Source organism: Trachurus trachurus, assembly GCF_905171665.1.
Source record: "Trachurus trachurus genome assembly, chromosome: 24".
NCBI classification, from domain to species: domain Eukaryota; kingdom Metazoa; phylum Chordata; class Actinopteri; order Carangiformes; family Carangidae; genus Trachurus; species Trachurus trachurus.
Genome location: NC_139910.1, coordinates 20,748,028 through 20,767,504, shown reverse-complemented (window position 1 = coordinate 20,767,504; position 19,477 = coordinate 20,748,028). Strand labels below are relative to the sequence as shown.

At 42.7% G+C, this 19,477-nt stretch overlaps 2 protein-coding genes across 2 annotated transcripts; one reads left to right on the top strand and one right to left on the bottom strand.

Moving 5' to 3' along the window:
• Positions 1–5,498: 5,498 nt before the first annotated feature.
• On the top strand, positions 5,499–8,305 carry rsph9 (radial spoke head component 9; the record flags this gene model as incomplete). The annotated part of the gene is made up of 5 exons (XM_084000784.1): positions 5,499–5,725; positions 5,822–5,987; positions 6,265–6,394; positions 6,474–6,620; positions 8,127–8,305. The coding sequence occupies 5 exons, from the start codon at positions 5,499–5,501 to the stop codon at positions 8,303–8,305; spliced, it is 849 nt and encodes a 282-aa protein (XP_083856910.1).
• A 179-nt stretch (positions 8,306–8,484) lies between these two features.
• On the bottom strand, positions 8,485–14,216 carry mrps18a (mitochondrial ribosomal protein S18A). The gene is made up of 6 exons (XM_084000161.1): positions 14,033–14,216; positions 13,510–13,541; positions 13,034–13,138; positions 12,817–12,940; positions 9,142–9,214; positions 8,485–9,019 (listed from the first exon to the last, which is right to left on the bottom strand). The coding sequence occupies exons 1-6, from the start codon at positions 14,178–14,180 to the stop codon at positions 8,875–8,877; spliced, it is 627 nt and encodes a 208-aa protein (XP_083856287.1). The 5' UTR covers positions 14,181–14,216; the 3' UTR covers positions 8,485–8,874.
• Positions 14,217–19,477: the final 5,261 nt, after the last annotated feature.

Sequence of the window (19,477 nt, the reverse complement as noted above, 5' to 3'; positions counted from 1 at the left end):
CACTGTTTGTACAGATTATATAAGACATGGCGTCTTAATTGGGGCTGATTTAATGACCTTCTGACAAAACCCGGCCAGCTGTCTCCCCCTGAATTTCTAATAGCTAATCTAGCAAAGCGTCCTGTAGCTGAATGTTTAATGTAGAGGGATGAGGCATGAGCATGGAGGTTTCCCCCAGACTAGAGCTACTGCTTGGAAGAGATGTGATCAAGAAGCTGCATGAAAGCAGGACATCTACAGCTGACAAAATCAAGTATCGGTGTGCTCTCTGGTGGACAAAATATGTAATGAGACACTGCTAGTGAATGATCTCATCACATCTTACATTTCTGTCCAGGAATGTCTTGTTGGATGGCAAATGGATACACACAGTACATATTAGCAACAGGCCAATTTAAGCAGTGTTGGGGAGACTTATGTAGTTGAACTACATAGCTTAACTACAATTTGCTGTAACTTGCTGGTAGTTAAACTACATTCATATTTTGTGCTGTGTCAAGTATTTAAACTACTTTTTGGGTCATTTTTGTAGTTTAACTATTCAATTTAAAAACTACAATTTTGGCCAATAACATGAACTATTTTATTAGGTATATAAAAAAAACCCATATAATATAAATTTTATTTTACCATTACTATGTTCCAGAACTTGGCAAACTCCAGGCAAAAGGGCATCATGTCATGACATGCCAAGCCAACGCTGCCTCTGATTGGCTGGCCCTGGCGTTCCTGTCATGGTTTTAAACATCATTGCTCCAGACACACCGATCTAGAATATGTCGATATGTCTTTGTATTTTTTATTACATTTTTGTTGACTGATTTACACTTCTGATTTGCCAGTGTTTGTTTCATATACACCACATGATTTATTTAACGCTGAGCTAAATGAGTATGAGTAGAAGTAAAGCTACTTTTTTTAGTTGTAGTTTTACAAGCTGCACTTGAAAAGTAGCTCCGCCAACTAAATATTAGACTCTCTCTTTACCAATCTACTTCTAATCTGATCCAAACCGACAGAGAGAGGGTTTTGATATTGAACAGTTTTAGAAAATGTAAAGAAATAGAGGAAAGTAAAAAAAAAAAGTTAACCTTGACATTCTGGGAAAAAAAGATGAAACCTATTGATCAGAGAGGCTTGCAGGCAGCCCAGGTCAAATGAAAGAGCAGTGATTCACCCTGTAAGGTATTACTAGTTTACACAACACGCCCCAGTCTGGATCAAAATATTTATCTAGACTTAATCCAAACCTCTGTGACTGTGTTTTTGTTTAGGTGTGCAACCCACTGAACTCAGCGCCCTCAGTGCATTCTTGGTATATTGTTGTCTGTGCTTTTGTACACCACAGACACCATTATTTAGTCACTTCACTCCCTCTCTCTTAGTATTCACTTAATTCTGCACTCTCAGGCCACTGGACTTAAGAAGGAACCGCTGTGTGTGTGCGTGAGTACCCGTGTATGTGTGCGTATCAATAGGAATTAAATCCATTTGGAGTTCTGAGATTTTGGGGTCAGGTTTCCTTCATGTCACCACCAAGATCGATGGATGTGACCTCTGACTGCACCAATTTGTATATAAACATGGCACTGGCCAATCACAGCATCGCGTGGGATCGTGCCAACCAATGAGAGCGTCTGGCAGCATCGTGCTCTGTGGCACTCCCATCTTTTGTCCGTCAGGATTAGTGCCGTGGCAACGCCGGTCGCCTGGGAGGTGAGTTTCCCAGAGCGGTGGGACCAGGACAGAAACAGACCACTTGGTTCCAAGTATTACTTCCTTCCCGGCCAATTGGGAAACACAAATGAAGCGGTGTGTATGTGTGTGTCACTCCGTGTCTTGCAACTCCAAAACTTCCACCTATAATGCCAACTATAATGAGGTGCCATCCTGAGCAACAAGCTCTAAGTGTGTTTGTCTGTGTGTGTGTGAGTGGGAGGGTTGGCGAGGGGCTGTGCTTGTGTATTCTCCTCTGTGTGGGGCACTCTGCAGAGAAGTCACCCCACTCTCCCTCCCTTTTCTGTTGGTGGACTACATTAGCCAGAAGGGCAGAGGGCCAGGCGGCTGAAATCACCGCTGCTGATCAAGCATGTGACTGCAGACCGAGCCCTTTTGTTTGGACAATTACAGCCGACACACGGGAGTCCTGAAAATGCACGGCGGCATGGGAATGAATAGACATTAGAAATTATTCAAACCTGCTTGTGGCTTGTGTTTTTTTTTTTCTTCCTCTAGTTGCTGTAATGGAAAGAATTCACCTGCAATGTTTTTGTTGTTTTTTTAATTCTCATGAAAATCAAAGGCCATTATGATACAATTTATGGTTGACATGTCTTTCTGCAGTAGCCTTTCAGTATATTTATTTATTCTCCCCACAATAGCGGTTTTCATTGTTCGTGGCATGGGTGGCGACAGTATACTGTAAATCACAGTACAATCTTTCATGGCATCATGTTCTGCTGGTTGTGTGACTCTTTAAACTGAATCCTGCCCATATCTTGCAAACTGCACCAGTCTCCTGTGCATGTGAATTTGAATGCAGGCAATGCATGCAACTTGTGTAAAACCAAACCAGGATCATCAAGATTATCCCAACACTGATGCAGACAGTGCAAAGTCCTTTGTTGGACAGAAGCCAATCATGTAGCTCTATGTGTAACTTAAGCCAACTTCACACTGCTCACACTGACTAAGACTGCTGGAACAGAGCCTGGATAAACCAAACAACCGACGGTCCGTTTAACATCTTTTAAACAGGATTTGCTTCATATGCTGCTCAGAGATTTCAGCATTATTCAACAGAGAGTGACTGTTTGAATGCATTAAAGTGTGGAGGTGGTGGGAGAGGATTTACCTGTGGTGTTAAGATGAGAACTCTTTGGTACAATGTTGCAAGACAGATGGGTGGTCAGGATGGTGGATGTTTGCCCAATTCCAACCTAAAGGACACAAAACCACAAAGATATCTGATCAGATTAGTGGACAGACGGCTGATGTCACATATCAATCAAATGCATGGATGAATTTGACAGCATGCCTAAAAGAAAATGTATGAAATGCTGGAAATTTATGAATGAAGAATTGCACATTGTCCAGGAGAGCGGGAAAAGATTTTTCCTTTTTTGCTCAATGAAGGTTTTACTTCCCAGCTGTCCATGTTTATGTCATAACATTAAGCCAAGTCCCATCTAAAAGTGATCAGACACAGGTATAAATCTATCAAAATAAAACTCTTTGCCAGGTCACCTTTCACAAGCAAACAGGCCTGACTGCCAAATTCAAAGCCAACTTTGCAAATGTTTAACACAATGATGAAATCAGACAGCACACCTATTCCAGTCTTCCTCCTCTGCTTTGGTAGATCATGTGGATGTCTGTTAGTGTTTGCGTAAGATCTCAGAAGGAAAATGTCACTAAAATAAAAATAAAAAAATCAATAAAGAGTTATTGTGAGTTTGCAGGGGTGGACTGTTATCATGTAAATAGATCTTGGACATGTTAGGATGACGTATGATGGAAGATGGAGAGAAGAAACCTGCTGGGAGCAATAAATAAATAATGTAGGTGAAGCATGTCAGAGGGCCTTAGGGGGGCGCTAGAGAGCCATTTTGCCCTGCCCATGTGCAATGACTTTAGTTTACTTAAATTTTTGCCACGCTTGCAAATTTTCATGTGTTTTGAGCCTGGGCAAGCCGCCAAAAATGTGATTATTACGGACAAAGAATAATAAATATAGCGATTACAATAGTGCGCTTGGGCCCTAATAATCACGATCACGTCTGTGTTGAAGAACAGCACTTTACTTCCAGCACTGCAGAGATGATGCAGCCTCTTGGCTTTTCTACATAAACAAAATAACGTTTAGAGTTGCGCTGTATGTGGCTGCTCAGAGGACAAGCAAGGAATCACACACCTTCGTATGCACGGAGCTCCTCCCACACAATAAATCACAAAACAGACTCATTCTGTTAATACCATACTTATTTACTGGCTGTAAATCCAGCCCACAAACATCCACAATGATTGTGTGTTCACAACGGCATTCTGCATTGATTTACAAGCACTATTCACTCCTATTCCCCTGTGTCATACATGTTAGAGGGATCTGGGTGTGCATCCTGCCAGCTGTCCAAAGGGCTTAACTGATTCTCTCCTCAATATTGGTTGAACTGCCAACCCTTGGTCCTTCCCACTGACTCTGCATGCTCCCCTCGCTGTCATCAACTTCTTGGCTGAGAAAGGGAGAGTGCCTGAAGCCAACACAAAGAGCCCAATATCACAACTGTACAGAGAAGTTGGTAAGAACTCAGTAATGTGAGATCATGCAGGAGACAGAAAACAAGGGAGAGAAATATGTAAATTACCCAATGTGCTCACTAAGCAATAGCGATGGCAATAACGGCATTCCTAACAGCGCTACTTTTTTCAGTAGGCTAACGATTAATTAAATAAGTTAGGCTACTTCCCATAACGCCATTACTGACAATAAAATGCGCTTACTTTACTCGAGAAGTCCTGTCAACTCCTTCTCATTTTCTTTTGCTGCTGGACTCCGCTTGTAAACAATGAGAAATGTCCCGCTTTCTGTCCCCTGGCTGTGCGCGCATATCTGTGATGATGTTGCACAGATACCCGTTTATAGCACCACCTAGTGTCTATCTGTGCACGCCATGGTGCACGCAAACACGCCTACCCACACAGGTTTTGGCCATACCCAGTTTTGTCTGCAACCCCATATCTACTCTGATTACTACTGTAACACTGCAAGAAAAATAGACCTACCTACTTGACAAAAGCCAGTATAAAACAATGTATAAAATGCCTCTGACTGGGCATGTAGCCCATCTTTTTTTTTTTGGGGGGGGGCGTGCCACCCAAGGCTACTTCCTGAACACGCCCCTGTTACATTCAATTTGTGTCCTCTTTTGCACCCTTAAAAAAAAAGTCCTGTGTCCCGAGGCCGAGGCTGTTGAGGTTTCTTAGCTTCTTTAGCAATGTTGAAATAGGCTATTGTAATATGAGAGACGTTACGTTTTTGTTACCAAAATAGAAACAGTCTGTTGTAGCAGAAGAAATAAATCTTAGACAAGACGAAGACACACTGACGGCTCATTTCTTCGTGTGTTCACCTTCAGCAGCAGGGAGATGAGCAGTCCTCTTCATATAATGAACCGGAGCTGCTGCTTCGTCAGACTTTACACTCCCACGTGATCTGGTTTTTATTAACACCACGATGAAACACACCCAAAAGTGTGTTAACAATTTCATTTTGTTTCCGTCATATCCAGCTCACTCAACTCAGCAGGGCCAGGCAGAGACTTCAAACGTTGCTATGGCAACCACATCAACGCGGTTGGTTTGTTGTCACAACAAGTCTGGTAGCGTTCGAACCTGAAAGCTTTGGTTACCGCTGTTGGCTAGCAAGTAGCGATAAAACAAGGCCGAATAACTTAACAATACGCGATATCTGCCATATAACGCTGCTCGGTGGACAAACAATGGACTCAAACTCTTTGTACTATTCATTGGAACTCGTTAGTGGAGGTGGGTGCACCTTAAACGTGGAGCAAAGAACTGCTCTACAGACTTCTTTGGTTATTTTGAAGAAAAACTACAAGTTCCATCGAGTCCTGTTTTGGGGCAAAATATTGGGGTTAAAGGAAGATTACTTCGTCGCTCAGGGAAGAGGAGAAGATGAGATGAAGGATAGAAAGAATCTGTATAGGTAGGATAACTTACCATCAACTGTGTTTCATTAGTCAGTGGCAGTGCATGTCTGCCCTCGACTGACTGACATATCTGTTTGTGTATCTAACTCCAGCTTTAACTGTGTGGACTGGTTCCTGCTGCCTCCTGCCACAGAGTCTATGATTGGTGAGGTGTCCAGAGCTGCCAAGACTCGTTTCATAGGGGACCCCTCATATGTCTATGAGCATCTTGAGATCCGCAGGCAAGGGGAAGATGAGGCTGAGGAGGAGGAGGTATGGGTAAGTGTGATCATTGATCAATGCTGTGTAGCTGCAGACTGAACATAGAGGACTGTCAGTCTCAGATTAAACTCAACAAGTGTTTTCAAATCCAAAGAAATATACTTTAAGACGGCATTATGGGGTAGAACACAAAGAAAGATGAATGTGGGAGTCAGCAACCAACAAATGCTGAAGAGAATGAACATCAGTCTCAAAGCAGAAGTAATTCAGTGATTTCATTTTTTTCTGGTTGATATTAACACTACCTGTAGTAATGAACCGTTCTTTATTTCAGACCAAAGTCAGTGAGGAGAGCAGACTGGCAGTGACAGTTCATCAGATTGATGAGGAGGTTTCCGTGGTACCACGTGGTGCCTTCGTCAAGAGTCCACATGGCCTTGTCCAGATCAACCGCAGTTTTAGCGGTAAACACAAATAACTGTGTAACACTGGGTAACTTGCTTGTTCCATTCAAACTTCTTATACGTGTGCTTTGTTTCTCAGGTTTGTCTCACTCAGAAGCGGGGAAGCTTGGCAATTTCCTTCACTTCAGCGAACCAAAGAATCTGAAGAAGAAATCCATCCTGGAGATGGGCGATCTGAACCCAGCTATTGATTTTCTGGATGTACTGGATGATGATATTCCTAAAGGTGAGGCCACAGGGCTCGGTCTACCCTACACTAAAATATCACTTACAACTGAGAACACATGACATCTTACAGAACTTGTTGCAAGCACTTCTGTGCTCTCAACTACCCCCTTTTTTATGTTAGGTGAATTCTCATAAAGAAAAAACCGTCATCATATAATCTGGAGTGGACCCACTAACACAGCTATAGAGAGGATACTCTCCAGTAACATGTTAACAAGACATTAACTATGCCAGTGATACAACTTGTGTGTTCCAACTGCATGCAACATGGCAATAAATTAGGCAGGATTTGACGAGAAATCATTATACTGATGCATTAGACTGAAAATCAAGAGGCGTGTTCTCCAAGCCATCGACCACATGGATCATTTTCACCATAAAATGGTAGATTAAGCAAGGTTATGCCTTAAGCCTTCATATCACCCAGCCTGCCAGATGGAAAAGCTTTCTGAAGAATGTTGGAAGACTTTCCCTTTAACTTTTCTCAAGAAACGTTTTCAAATGATGTGCTGATAACCTGACTACTACTGAATAGATAGAGCAGGCAAAAGTTTTCTTGAGAAATCCAATTTCCAACAGGCAAGGCGGGTTTGTATTTTGTTGTGTCCAAATAATGGTGAACTCTGGAACAGTGTCTCATATGTTGTAACAAACTAACTCAGAAGGTAGACACTAATACTGTAAAAAAAAAAAAAAAAAAAAAACACAATATGAATGAAGTGTAAAAGACAGAAAAATAGCTTAGCGTCAGTGACTTCACATGCAACAGATGTCTGATTTAGGAGAGCTTCCACATGTGTATATGTTTGAGTGTGTTCTTTGACCCGATATGTCGGCAGTGTCGTCACTGCAGCAGACACCACACAGCTGTCTCTATGCCACACTCACTGCAGCCTGCTTAACGGCAGATTGCATGCATTCGCTGAAAAGGAGAAAGACTTCACATTTTATAAATGGGACTCTGGGGAAAATGGGGTCTGATGTATCTCCACCAAAAGACAGGTGCTTTCCTCTCCCCCTTTTTCTACAACCTCTGTTTCCAGCTTCTGATTTACAGCTTCTCCTGCTGCAGAAGAAAGCACCTGGGCATTAGGCTACATTCCAAACTTTTAAGTCATTTTTACTATAAGTTGTATCATACTTTGATATATTTAAAAAGAAAAAACGGAGTAAAGCAAATGTCTTATTTAGCTTTTGTGAAAAGGAATAAATCCAATGGCGTCGTGTTTACATGGTGGAAGATCCAGTTCTCAGTTCTCAGGGTCACGGGTTCATGGACACTCCCCGACACAATGAAAAACATGTTAGACTTAAGTTATCAAAAGCACAATGGGTTGATTTATTATAGTATCCCTTGGCTGCCCCTAGCATTTGAGTAGTATAATCATCTTAGAATAATTTCCAAAGATTACTCCACTTGTCTACTTTGCTGTCAGAGAGCATGATGTATCAGTCTCTTGCATTTAACATCAACTGTTCATAAGTTTTCTGCATTTGTGTGCAGGGTCATGGAGTCTCCAGTTTGAATGTGCTAGCAAAGTGTGCGTGCTTAGCAGCCTGTTGTGGCGCGGCCTGACCTTCTACCACGTGCCAATGACACAGCAGCATGGATACATCTACATCGGTGACGGGACCAAGAACTTGGACCTTCCCTTCATGCTACAGTATGAAGAGACATCCTAGGACACTTTTTAAGTTAAACCTATATGTTTTTTATGTCGCATGTCCCCAGACTCTGTCTTGAAACAAATAAACTAGAAGAGGTTTTGTAATGCAGTTTGTTTCTGCAAGCTTTTTGTTCAATTTTGTTCTCTTGCACAAAAGATATTCCTATACAGTAAACAGATGTTGAGAGGCAGAGTAAACAGAAGTTTTATTTGCACATCTGTGTTGCCTTGAGTATACACAGTCAACATACCACCTACTTTGAAACACTGACCCGATTGTTGCTCACATTAAGTTGTCAGTGAGTGCACTTCAAGGGCTCTTTTGAAAACCCACACAGACAAAATGGATGTTTCTGTGTGGGGCTCAACATGACTCATTAAAAGCATGACCAAGCTTAATAAACAAAAAGGTAGAATAAATACAGATGGATGAAGCTTTTAGGTCTTTTCCCGAGGTGGTGTGACAAAAGTCAAGGTAAATTGCAGATGTAGCTGAAAGGCGTAGAAATCCACTACATCTTGCATAATGGGTCCGCCTGCTCTCCTGCAGCTGCTGTGCAGATTTATCAGGCTTTCTGCTTTCCTTCAGTGTTTTGTGTAAAGCGGTTTGACACTGTAACGCACATTGTCCTTGAGCGCTGGGTGGCCAACTAACATGCGCCTCTTGCACCATTTCAGTCCAGTTTTATAGATGGGTTTCACCGAGTTAATGGACCAGCGAGTCAGGTATCTGAGCAGAAAAACATGTAAAAGATATTATCATTAATAGTTGTCTTTGCACCAGGCATCAATGGTCAGAATTGGTAAATAAAAGTGAAAAACATATACAAAAAAAACAAATATGTGCATCACCTGTTAAGTTGTGGCTTGGGATTTTTTGGGACATGGCCCTCTGGAAGTTTGGGTCTATGGTCAGGGAGTAGGCCTTGAACACAAAGGAAGACAATCAGACAAGTTAAGGTTGGATGTAACAGGAACTCATCAAAAACAACCACATATCAGTATATGGTGCAGAAATGTACATGATTGATTTTCTATCCTATTTTTATTTGAAAAATGAATTCCTTATCCCTGTCACCAAATGTCACACAGCCTAAAAGCTTTCTGAAGAATGTTGGAAGACTTTCCCTTTAACTTTTCTCAAGAAACGTTTTCAAATGATGTGCTGATAACCTGACTGCTACTGAATAGTTTTTATAAAACTATTTTGGTGGTTGGTCCTGGATCCAGATGCATGTACTGCAGTAGAAAAAGACAGCAGTTCATAGGAAGAGGACCACTGAAAATCAAATTAATTAATGATGAATGGAGCTGCAATAATCTCCAGATCATAATTCCAAAAATAATATGTTTTTTAGCCAGTTCTGGCAAATTTATAAGAAATGACTAGTGTCAGTGTGAAAATCAGTGTGAACCAACATCCACCTTCAATAAAAAAAATGTTTTCAGTAATGTAAAAGCAAGACAGAATATAATCTTAATATGTTAGTATGTATATACAGTATATTAAAGCAGAAGTAAGCGACCCGGTCGCTAATGCTGCGTTCCAGGCAGGCTTTTGAAATCGTAAATTACAGCTTCAAGTCACAACTTACGACTTTGTAGCATTCCAGGCAACCCACTCGTGTTTTTCCGACCTGTTTTACCTGTGAAAGTCACTATAACGGCCACTCGTAACTAGGGCTGGGTATCGTTTGCATTTTCATCGATTCCGATTCCTATTTCGATTCCTCATTTCGATTCCGATTCTTTTCGATTACCGATTCCGATACCAATATTAATTAGAAAGTAAATAAATATAGTATGTTTTTGTATAACGTTACTAGGGCTGCCTCCAAATAGTCGACCAAGCAAAAATCACTGACTGTCCAAAATTTAATTGGTCGCAGGAAAACAACAACAACATTTGGAGCAGTGTCTTGTCAAAATTAAAGGATCATAGGGCAGGATTTGTGAGAAAATACCGGAAAATACCCATGCGTTTTACGTTTTTTAAATAATAATGGGTGAGGAAGCGTTCAAAACCAAAAAGAACGAGCCCACCCGCGTATCTCTCGATTGCCCTGAACGGGGTCTGTGCTGCAAAATGCTCTGCAATTCAGGGGGTGAATTTCGCGCGCTGGCCGGCGGACCTGACGTCAGCGCGTCCACGACTGCCTTCGAATGGATCAATGGAATGGAGACATGAAGAGGGCAACCGCGGCAGAGCCATTGATATAGTAGCCTAACAGAGTGGCGACTCTCCCTGTGATATCAATCGCTCTGAACCAGGTGGATCCAAATTACTGTTATTGCCAGCAAACGACCCAGCACAACTGAAAGCCCTGTTAACCCCCCCCCCCCTCCCTTCACACACGCACACAGCAGCAGGCAGGTCACTAACTTACACACCCTCTCCCTCATCACTAGGCTACTGTCTTATTATTTATTAGCCGTTAGCCGCAGCTAGCGGCTAAAAGCCGACGTTATAACTTTAACAACGTTATCAGGCAGGTGGACAAACGTCCTCTTTTGCCCGGACACGTCCACTTTTCACGTCCTGGCCGGCGTGTCCGCGACGCGTCCGTTTTTTTTTTTTTATGAAATCATGAATATGTCCGGTGTTGATTGGTTTTCATGGGACCGCGGACCCTGACAGATGCGGTCCGACACCCGGACCCGGCGCGTTAATTCTCGGTACCGGCCTGTAGGAGCCCATACAGATCCATGCAGAGAGGAGCTCAGAGGAACAGACAAGCAGCCCCCTGCTGCAGCACAGTGAAGGTGTGTGTGTGTGTGTGTGTGTGTGTGTGTGTGTGTGTGTGTGTGTGTGTGTGTGTGTGTGTGTGTGTGTGTCTGTCTGTCTGTCTGTCTGTCTGTCTGTGAGAGCGAGAACCTACAGTAAAATACACCCCCTCCCTCCCCAGATAGGAAAGACTGTAAAGAGTAAAGTAAACAGTGAAAAGTCTGTGCGCGCTCCCGTGCCGGTGGCTTCGCTGGTTGCTGTAGTTACGCGCAGCGGCCGTCGCGTCACTGGCCGTTCTCATTAATCCTGCCCTATGATCCTTTAAGTCAAAATCAATATGACTGAACAGTAAGGCTATAGGGCTTTTAATTTGAAGGGCCAGATACAGGAAGTCGTGACACTCACTCGCTGTCAGTTTTTTGTTGTTGTTGTTGTTGTGGTTACACGGCACGGCAGGTCTCTCTCTTTTTCTTTTTTTTCAAAAGCGATTTTGCCGACGTTGTCGTTGTGTTTTCGGGTTATTAGCGATTACCGGGTGCTGCCGTTCCCCGGTCCCGTCCCACAGCGCGCACCGGCGGTCAGTCTCACAGTGTCACGGAGCAGAGACATGATAGTCCCCGCTGCAGTCGGAGACCTGCACCGCTGCACGCCGCAGACCCCCCACCCCCACCGTCTTCCTTCCGTGATTAGCGGGAGAAATTACCGACTGGGGGATGACCCCCACCCTCCCGTCCTGTGCTCGCGTGTGGTGTGTGTGTGAGTGACTGCCAGGAACCGAAATAAAGAATCGAAATGCGCATTTTTAAACGGTTGTCGGATCTTGGGATTTCGGTTCCGGTTCCAAAATTGGAACCGGCTCTCGGTACCCAGCCCTACTCGTAACTTCCGACCCGTGAACTCGTACCAGATCAAACTGATACAACTTCACAGGACGGAAAAACACGAGTCTACGAGTTTCCTTGAACGCACCATAACAGTCCTCGTCCCTACGTTGCCACATTCACGGCGTCCCTTGGCTGCACACACAGCCCTGCATGCCGTTCTCTCTCCTCATTGGATAAAAACTGTAGGATACGATAAATGTTTTCTCCTCGGCTCAGAGCAGAGCAGAGTGACTGACAGACCCGTGTTTCAGTCCAAACACTCTATGTAAGTGATTGCTGTCGGAAGATATAACTATTTAAGACTTATATTAACACAAATATATCACTTACTTCTGCTTTAAGATTATACATATAGACATACATACACACACTAACTTTATTCATCTTTCATGTCTTGGCCTAGTTTGCAAACGTCTGTCTATTTGGCAGTGAAAGGGTTCCGCTGGTTGCACCCTGTTTTGTTATGGGCAGTGTTTAGCCTGATGACCATTTCATTCACTACTGTTGAGAGCTTTATCATTTAGCCACTGAAAACAACTGTGGAGCTGCAGGGCTCTGTGTTTCAGGAGATGCATCAGTCTCTGTGGACTGGATTTCTCACCATTACTGTACGACTTAACACTTTCGAACATAACATAACATTTACAACGCACACACAGCTCACTACACCCACAGGTACTGAGTGAGCAGTTGTAGGTGATGTAGTACTTTATCTTTACAAGCTCTGTTGGGCTTTTCCTTCCTGCTTTCTCTTTATCCAGTATGTCCAGACTTCTTGTTAAACAATTTGGAGCCTTGTGGCATCAGAGCCAAAACTGTGATAGGATTGCTTCTGTCTTTATTTAGCTCAAATTACACAAGGATGAGGATCCCTTTAGGATTTGAAACTGCAAAAATGAGAGTGAGATAGTAACAGACCTGCTCTGTGAGCCATCTGCACACAGATGGCAATCTTGCGATGTTCCTCAGGGCAGAGACCAGTGACTCTCCTTGGCAGCATCCCACCATCTGACCTGATGAATTGACTGAGCAACAAGACATCCTGGGAAGAGAGAAAATAACAAGGAAATTAACAGCTGTTACACTTTCTATCAGATCAGTAATTCATTCATTTCATGCTTGTGAATGCATTTACCGTGTACGTGTATTTGTGTTGAAGGTTCCATCTGTAGATTGGACATTTGGCGGTGGGGTTTGGAGGTTGTGGTCCTAGTGGAACGTCCATGATTTGTCCTTCAACCTGACAAAAGATGAATGTTACAACACTGGCTCTCATAATATAAATTGTAGCATATTTGCCAAGTGCATCTTTTTAATTAAATTAGCAAGTGCAGTGCGCAAGATGGTTTTTCATTAAAGTGGGTCTCTCACTGACCCTGAAGTATCTAACAGAGGTCAGAGGAGAATCTCCTTTTGAAAACAAGCCGACACATGAGCCGCCTCCTATACTCTGGATTGACTGTTACAGTACCAGTGTCATGACGTATGTAAAACTATCAAAACATTGGGTGCATAACACAAATCGATAGATGAATAACAACCAGAATATAGCAGAAAAACACATAAAACACAGTTATTGTTAGTTTCACATCACAACATGCTTTTACTTACAGTTGTCATTTTGCCTTCTTGCTTCTCCACCACTACAAAAAAGAAAGCATGCCAGAAGATTACCCATCAATCACAGACCTAGATATTGCAGCTTCTGTTTTACTGTGCTGCCTTCCTAATATGTGGAAAACACTGACAGCAATTACAATGCCGTGTGATAGCTACAACCTGTTTGAATAATTTCACTTGGGTCACAAACTCAGTGAAACTTCACAATATATTAAGATACTTTAAGTGAGGAGAAGAATGAATTAGAACAAATATATGACTTTGATACTTAGTCCATGGTACTGAATAAAAGGATAACAAGAAAAAAGTACTGTCTCCTTCAATACTCATTCATGTTTTCCATAAATACATTGTTTTGCACTTCTTCCTCACATGTGTATATGATATTTCTTGCAGCTCTTTCCGTTTTAACATCACTGCGCTGGGATGGATGCCTCCCACCCTGCCTTTACATGCTAACTATCTAGCTAACACGGTGCCATGCTACAGCCGTTCCGTTGCCAGGCAGCCTCACCCTGACGGATCCCTCTGCTCTGGACGGTTAACGCAGCCAGCTGGGGGACACATGTCCTCTGGAGGACACCGACGCTGCTCCCTGTACCCCCGAAGTTTAAGCCCGCAAGTGAGGTCCAGACAGACCTCAACACACTGCGCGCAGCCATGTTCAATTCCTGACCTTCGTCTTCGTCTCTTCCTGTCTGTTAGTCTCGCGAGAGTGGCAACAGCGACACGCTCGGTGAACGCCTCCTATTACACAATGGAAAAGCTCCTAATGCTTGTTAGTGCTGCAAGTAGGTTACAGAGGGACACAAATCAAAAATAAATTGCACCCATGTCCACGGAGTGTGGAATTTGTTATTTAATGAACTGATTTGATAAAGAACAGCTTGTATGGCCAAAAGGAAATTCCTTTAAAAGTGCAGATAAACATGGCTGAACCTTTATCAAAAGCTGACTCAAAGGACCACATATTATGAGCCAACATGTAGGTGTAATTAATCTTAGGTTGACCACAAAACACACTGCGGCACAGTATCAAACAAAATTAAGAGGAGAGGAAAATCCAACATGAAAGCATGGTTTGTAAACAAGATATAGGCTATCCAAAAGACATTACCACTATCTAAGACAGAGTAAGAAAAAGTATGTCTAGATAAGCCTAGAGGAGCCCAAAAATGATTTAAAAAAAAGAAAGAAGAACTGTCTATGTATTTGTTTGGTTTAAAACATTACGTGCCAGTGCAGATGAAAATAAATGTTGCATGTACAATAAACTGCAGGATGTATCTTTGGATCCAAGCAAGACATGTTTTCATTCTCATGTTGCTTTTACCTAAATGCTCAGAATTCATAACAAAGACAGGGTCACTTTGGTACCTCCATTCATACCAGGCTCATCTGATGAAAGCGGAGGAGAGGCACCTAGAGGAGCAGTGTAGGAACATGCCAGACTTTTGTTGCAGAAAGCAAAAGATACAGGTAGATTCTTCATCCACAGATAAAGAGGCTCAGAGAAGATAAAGAGCCTGATGTCTGATAGTGTTATCATGAGGACACTGTGCCATTGTCCAGCTGTGATGTTTCTGTTTGCTGTTTTTCAGGTTTTATCTCACGGCTTCATCTGTTTGCATAAAGAAAGCATTAAGAAAGCCAAATCAACAAGGACCTACTTACAGAAGCTCTTTCATACACAGGAAAATATTTGTGAAATGTGTTCTTGAGATTATTCCCCCTTATTCAGTGTTTTACCTTTAGGTACCCTTTCTGTCACCAAGGTAGGTCTCAAATGTTCAAACATAATAGAAATAAGTAATATGCTACTTTAACTTGGCTTTGGACTTTAATGTACATGCAACATTCATTGTTTTTGCTCTTTTTTGGGTTCCACCTGTTGGAAGTATATGAAAACATCACAAAAAATAAATAACTAACTGTAGACGTAAGATTTGAGTATGAGGTTCTTTTGGGATTAGAGGAACTTTGTGTAGTCTGACCACAACATGGTTGCACTAGGGCCTACACAAGAAACTTACAGCATATGGTACACAACTTTTCCCAAAATGTCATGTTATTTCACTGACTGACAGTCAGTGGCATTAGGAGGATGAAGATTGCTAGCATGGATATGCAATGTTTAATATATCTTTGTGAATATTTTATGAGTAAGAAATTCCATTCAGTACGTTTGTCGGACCTCACACACAGGAAACCTGCAACATGTTTTGATGAGTAACTCTGAACATACACCTAACTTTTGTTTATTTACTAGGAAACTCAACAGGACGACTATCATGCCAAACACTTGTGAGTCTGTCTTGTATATGCCTTCAGCTGTTGGTTCAGCATGGCGAATTGTGAATGCAAGTAGGACACATCAGGATGTTCACCATCATGGTTCCTTGGGTTCATGGCCAAAAATGTGAACAATTTCTCAAATGCCATCTCGACAGTGGAGCCTAAAAAAGCTCCATACTTAGATGCAAATGGATGTGACCATCTTGTCTAGTGAGTCGAGTGTAGATAGAGATTACCGTCACCCCGCCGCCACAAAGGAGGCATTGTCCAAGTGATTATGTTCGTTCGTCAAGGACACTTTAGTCACATTCCTTGAGAAAAGCCCAAAAATTGCATCTAAAGTGTCTGGCCACCTCCTCACAGGCTTTGATATTCAAATGAAACATGGCCCTCAGCGCCTCAGCTGAGGAAGCGGGGGTAGAGTAAATAAGATAGGATTTCCCTCAGATGAAAAGAGCTCGTCTGACATTTTCACAGCAAGCACTGAGGGACACTGAAGCAATGTTGGTTTGATGTCATGGTGGGAAGTTATTGCCGTGTGGAAAAGGTTAGCGTTTTCACCCCTGCCTCCCTGGATAAACTGTTAAAACGCAGCATGGAACAAGCAGATGAGCTGAGGCTGGAGCGAAGATTAGTGGACATGGTCTCATCACACAAAAACAAATCCAACCCACCCTGCTGCATTCCTCTTTTATTGTCGCACTGGTCAGTTTGTTTGGTCTTTAATGTTTTGGTGTAGACTGAAGGGCCCCTGGTGATCGCTGCTGCTGAAGGGTATAAACACAAAGGGGTCGTAATGGCCAAGCCGTGGGATCTGAGAGTAGAATTCAGGATGGTACCTTTAGTCAAAATCACGGAAGTACGCAATCTGACTGGTATGGCGTAGCTTTCAAATAACTCTGTCTGATGTATGTTTCCTTCGGTGAGGTCCAAAGGTTTTCCGAGAGAATATCTCATTCCCATGCTGATGGAATGTGTGGATTTGCTGCCATCAAATTGATGGGCACAGTCTGGTATGCAATTAAGGCATAGCTGTCACTAAGAGGCTTTCCTGGGTGATTAACTTGTAAGGGCTGTTGCATCCAAGGAAGTCAACTGAACACAATTAGCCTATTTCGAGGGAATGGGTTTGGTTAAAAGCCCCCACTGTTCGTAAGATGAGGTGATGGGAGGCCCACTGAAGCAGACGACTGGAGATCAAGACGCAGCTTTCATCGACCGGGAAGTGGAGCTAAACGTCCGGAGTGACATTCAAAGTACATTCATTTCTCCTCTTTCTTAATTTAACTCTTTTTTTTCCCTCACTGATGTTTTTATTGCAGGTGGCTTAAGCTTCCGTGTAAGTGACATGAATCCTTATCACCATCCAAGTATGAGCGAGCCCCCCCACCACCCTTCCCGCCTTCTTCTGTCTCTCACCCCTCTCAGTCACTACTCTTCCCATACTTATTTGGGTGTACGTGCTAAATGGCACTGGTTTCTCCAACAATTTCACTGCTCTTTGAAGAGGCTCTTATCCCCGTTTTCCCTCCGCTTGGCCCTTTTGAGGGTGCCGGCTCCTCTCTCACACACCCACCCACACATACTCAGCCCGCCTGTGAGTACACACACACACACACACACACACACACACACACACACACACACACACACACACACACACACACACACACACACATACACAATCAAACACAAACCTTTTCAGATGTTTGAAAACATTTTGTTCTCTCCCATTGCAATTTTTCTTCCCGCTGAGATGTAGTTTTTGTTTTAGTTTGGAACTGGTGCTGCACCTCCTGAGGTCCAGTGTCCTTAGGTTGAGTTGTGTTTGTCTGACTTTTAAGCCCCCCCCGCATGGCTAGCAACGAGGAAGTCAATTAAAGCAGACAGGGGATAGCATCTCAAGAGTGTAAAGAGAGACAGCAAACTTGTTTTTATGGGGATCAATGTAACTGACCAGGAATTTTCACCAGAATAGTTTCACCTGAAGCAACAACAAGGAAACAAAAAGCCGGTGTTTAATAAAATCTCTGAAGGATGATTTAATGATACAGGGATGTCACATGCTGGGCTGATTTGTGCAGCACCGACCAAATTAGTTTTCCCCCCATGGCTGCCCCTGCTCTTAACTTCCTCCTTGTGCGTGTTGCCATGACGCCTGCAGTAGCATTTTCACATAGACCAGATGGGTTCCAGGCAGCTGCCGTTGTCTTTTTTAAAAGGCTGTCAGCTGGTGGTCATGTGACTTATGAGCTGAGCATTTATATTAAAGGTGCTACCACTTTTTTTTTCTCTCTGTTTACTGGAATTAGGCTACTACTCATCCTGTTTGACGTAACTCTTCAGATTGTACTGACAGGTAATTGGCCATTTGGGGGCAGCACAACAAGCTGCATTGGTATATCAAATATACAGTATATACCTTGAAACATCATCACAGGACCACCAGCAGGCTCTTGCTGCAGTTAGAGTAAAAGTACATCCCTCTAAATCAGAAAGAGACTGCACAAGTTTAACTTGCATGGGAAGTGTGCAAGGACAAAACCTTTGCTTTCCAAGAGAAACATGAAGGCCACACTGAAGTTTGCCAGAGAGAACGTAGACCTCTGGAATAATGTTCTTCGGATGGATGAGTCTAAATTTGAATTATTTGGACACCAGAACAGAGGACATATTTGGCGTAAACCCCATTTTTTTCACATGACTGTATATCAAGCAGACATGGCAGTCATAAGCATTCATTTGTTTGTGTCAAATTAGACAAATCAAACTCAAATACTCTTTCCTTTTTTTCTTTTCTTTTTTTTTATCTCTGTGTTGAAATGCTTTCACCAAGGCAGTCCAGCACCAGTTCACAATCAGACTCTAATCTCCAACCAGCTCTTCGTGTTTCAACAGACAAAGAACTGTGTTTTTGGCCAGAGGAACTGGTTTGAGAGTAGCTCCAACACTTGGCTGGTCTTGAACCAAGACTCACTTACGTCAGGGGTTGTTTTGGGGTGCTGGGGGGGAGAGAAGGGAGTTGTGACCAACAATACCAACCTTAAAAAAGTTGAAGTAGCTTGTGCTGTGCCTTATCCAAAGAAGAAGACAACCAGAGCTCCGGTATGGACCTGAAGTTGAAGCAAAACACTTGTCTGTGAGTCTGCGTGGTCAACAGGTGGAGACGTATACGTGCAGTGGCATAATGACCTGGATCTGTGGTGGCTGGAAAGTTCTCAAGTCCAACCAACTAAGACCTTGCATTTGGTCTGTATTGGTGTAAAGGTTTTTTTTTTGTCTTATTTGGTGCCGGGTCAGAAATGTCTATTTTGTTTATTTGAGTTTTTGTGCTGAATAAAGTTTCTCTAGGTGAATGGAAGAAGCACTGATCAGTACTGTGAGAGTGAATCACAATGTTCAAATGGAGGGTTGAAAAACCAAAACATGAGACTGAAGGATGCTAAAATGCAGTGTTGATCTGGGGACAACTGTGGTATTGGATGACAGTTGTCAGTGGACTCATCACTGAAGGTGACCCTTTTCACATTAAACTCAGTCTTTTGATAAAGTGGGTACTTATACCAGCTCTAATGATTGAACATTTACAGCTTTATCCTGCCTTTAAACCATTTTTATTTGACACGTGTTGCCATTGTACTTGCCAGTCAACTGTTTGTAGCTT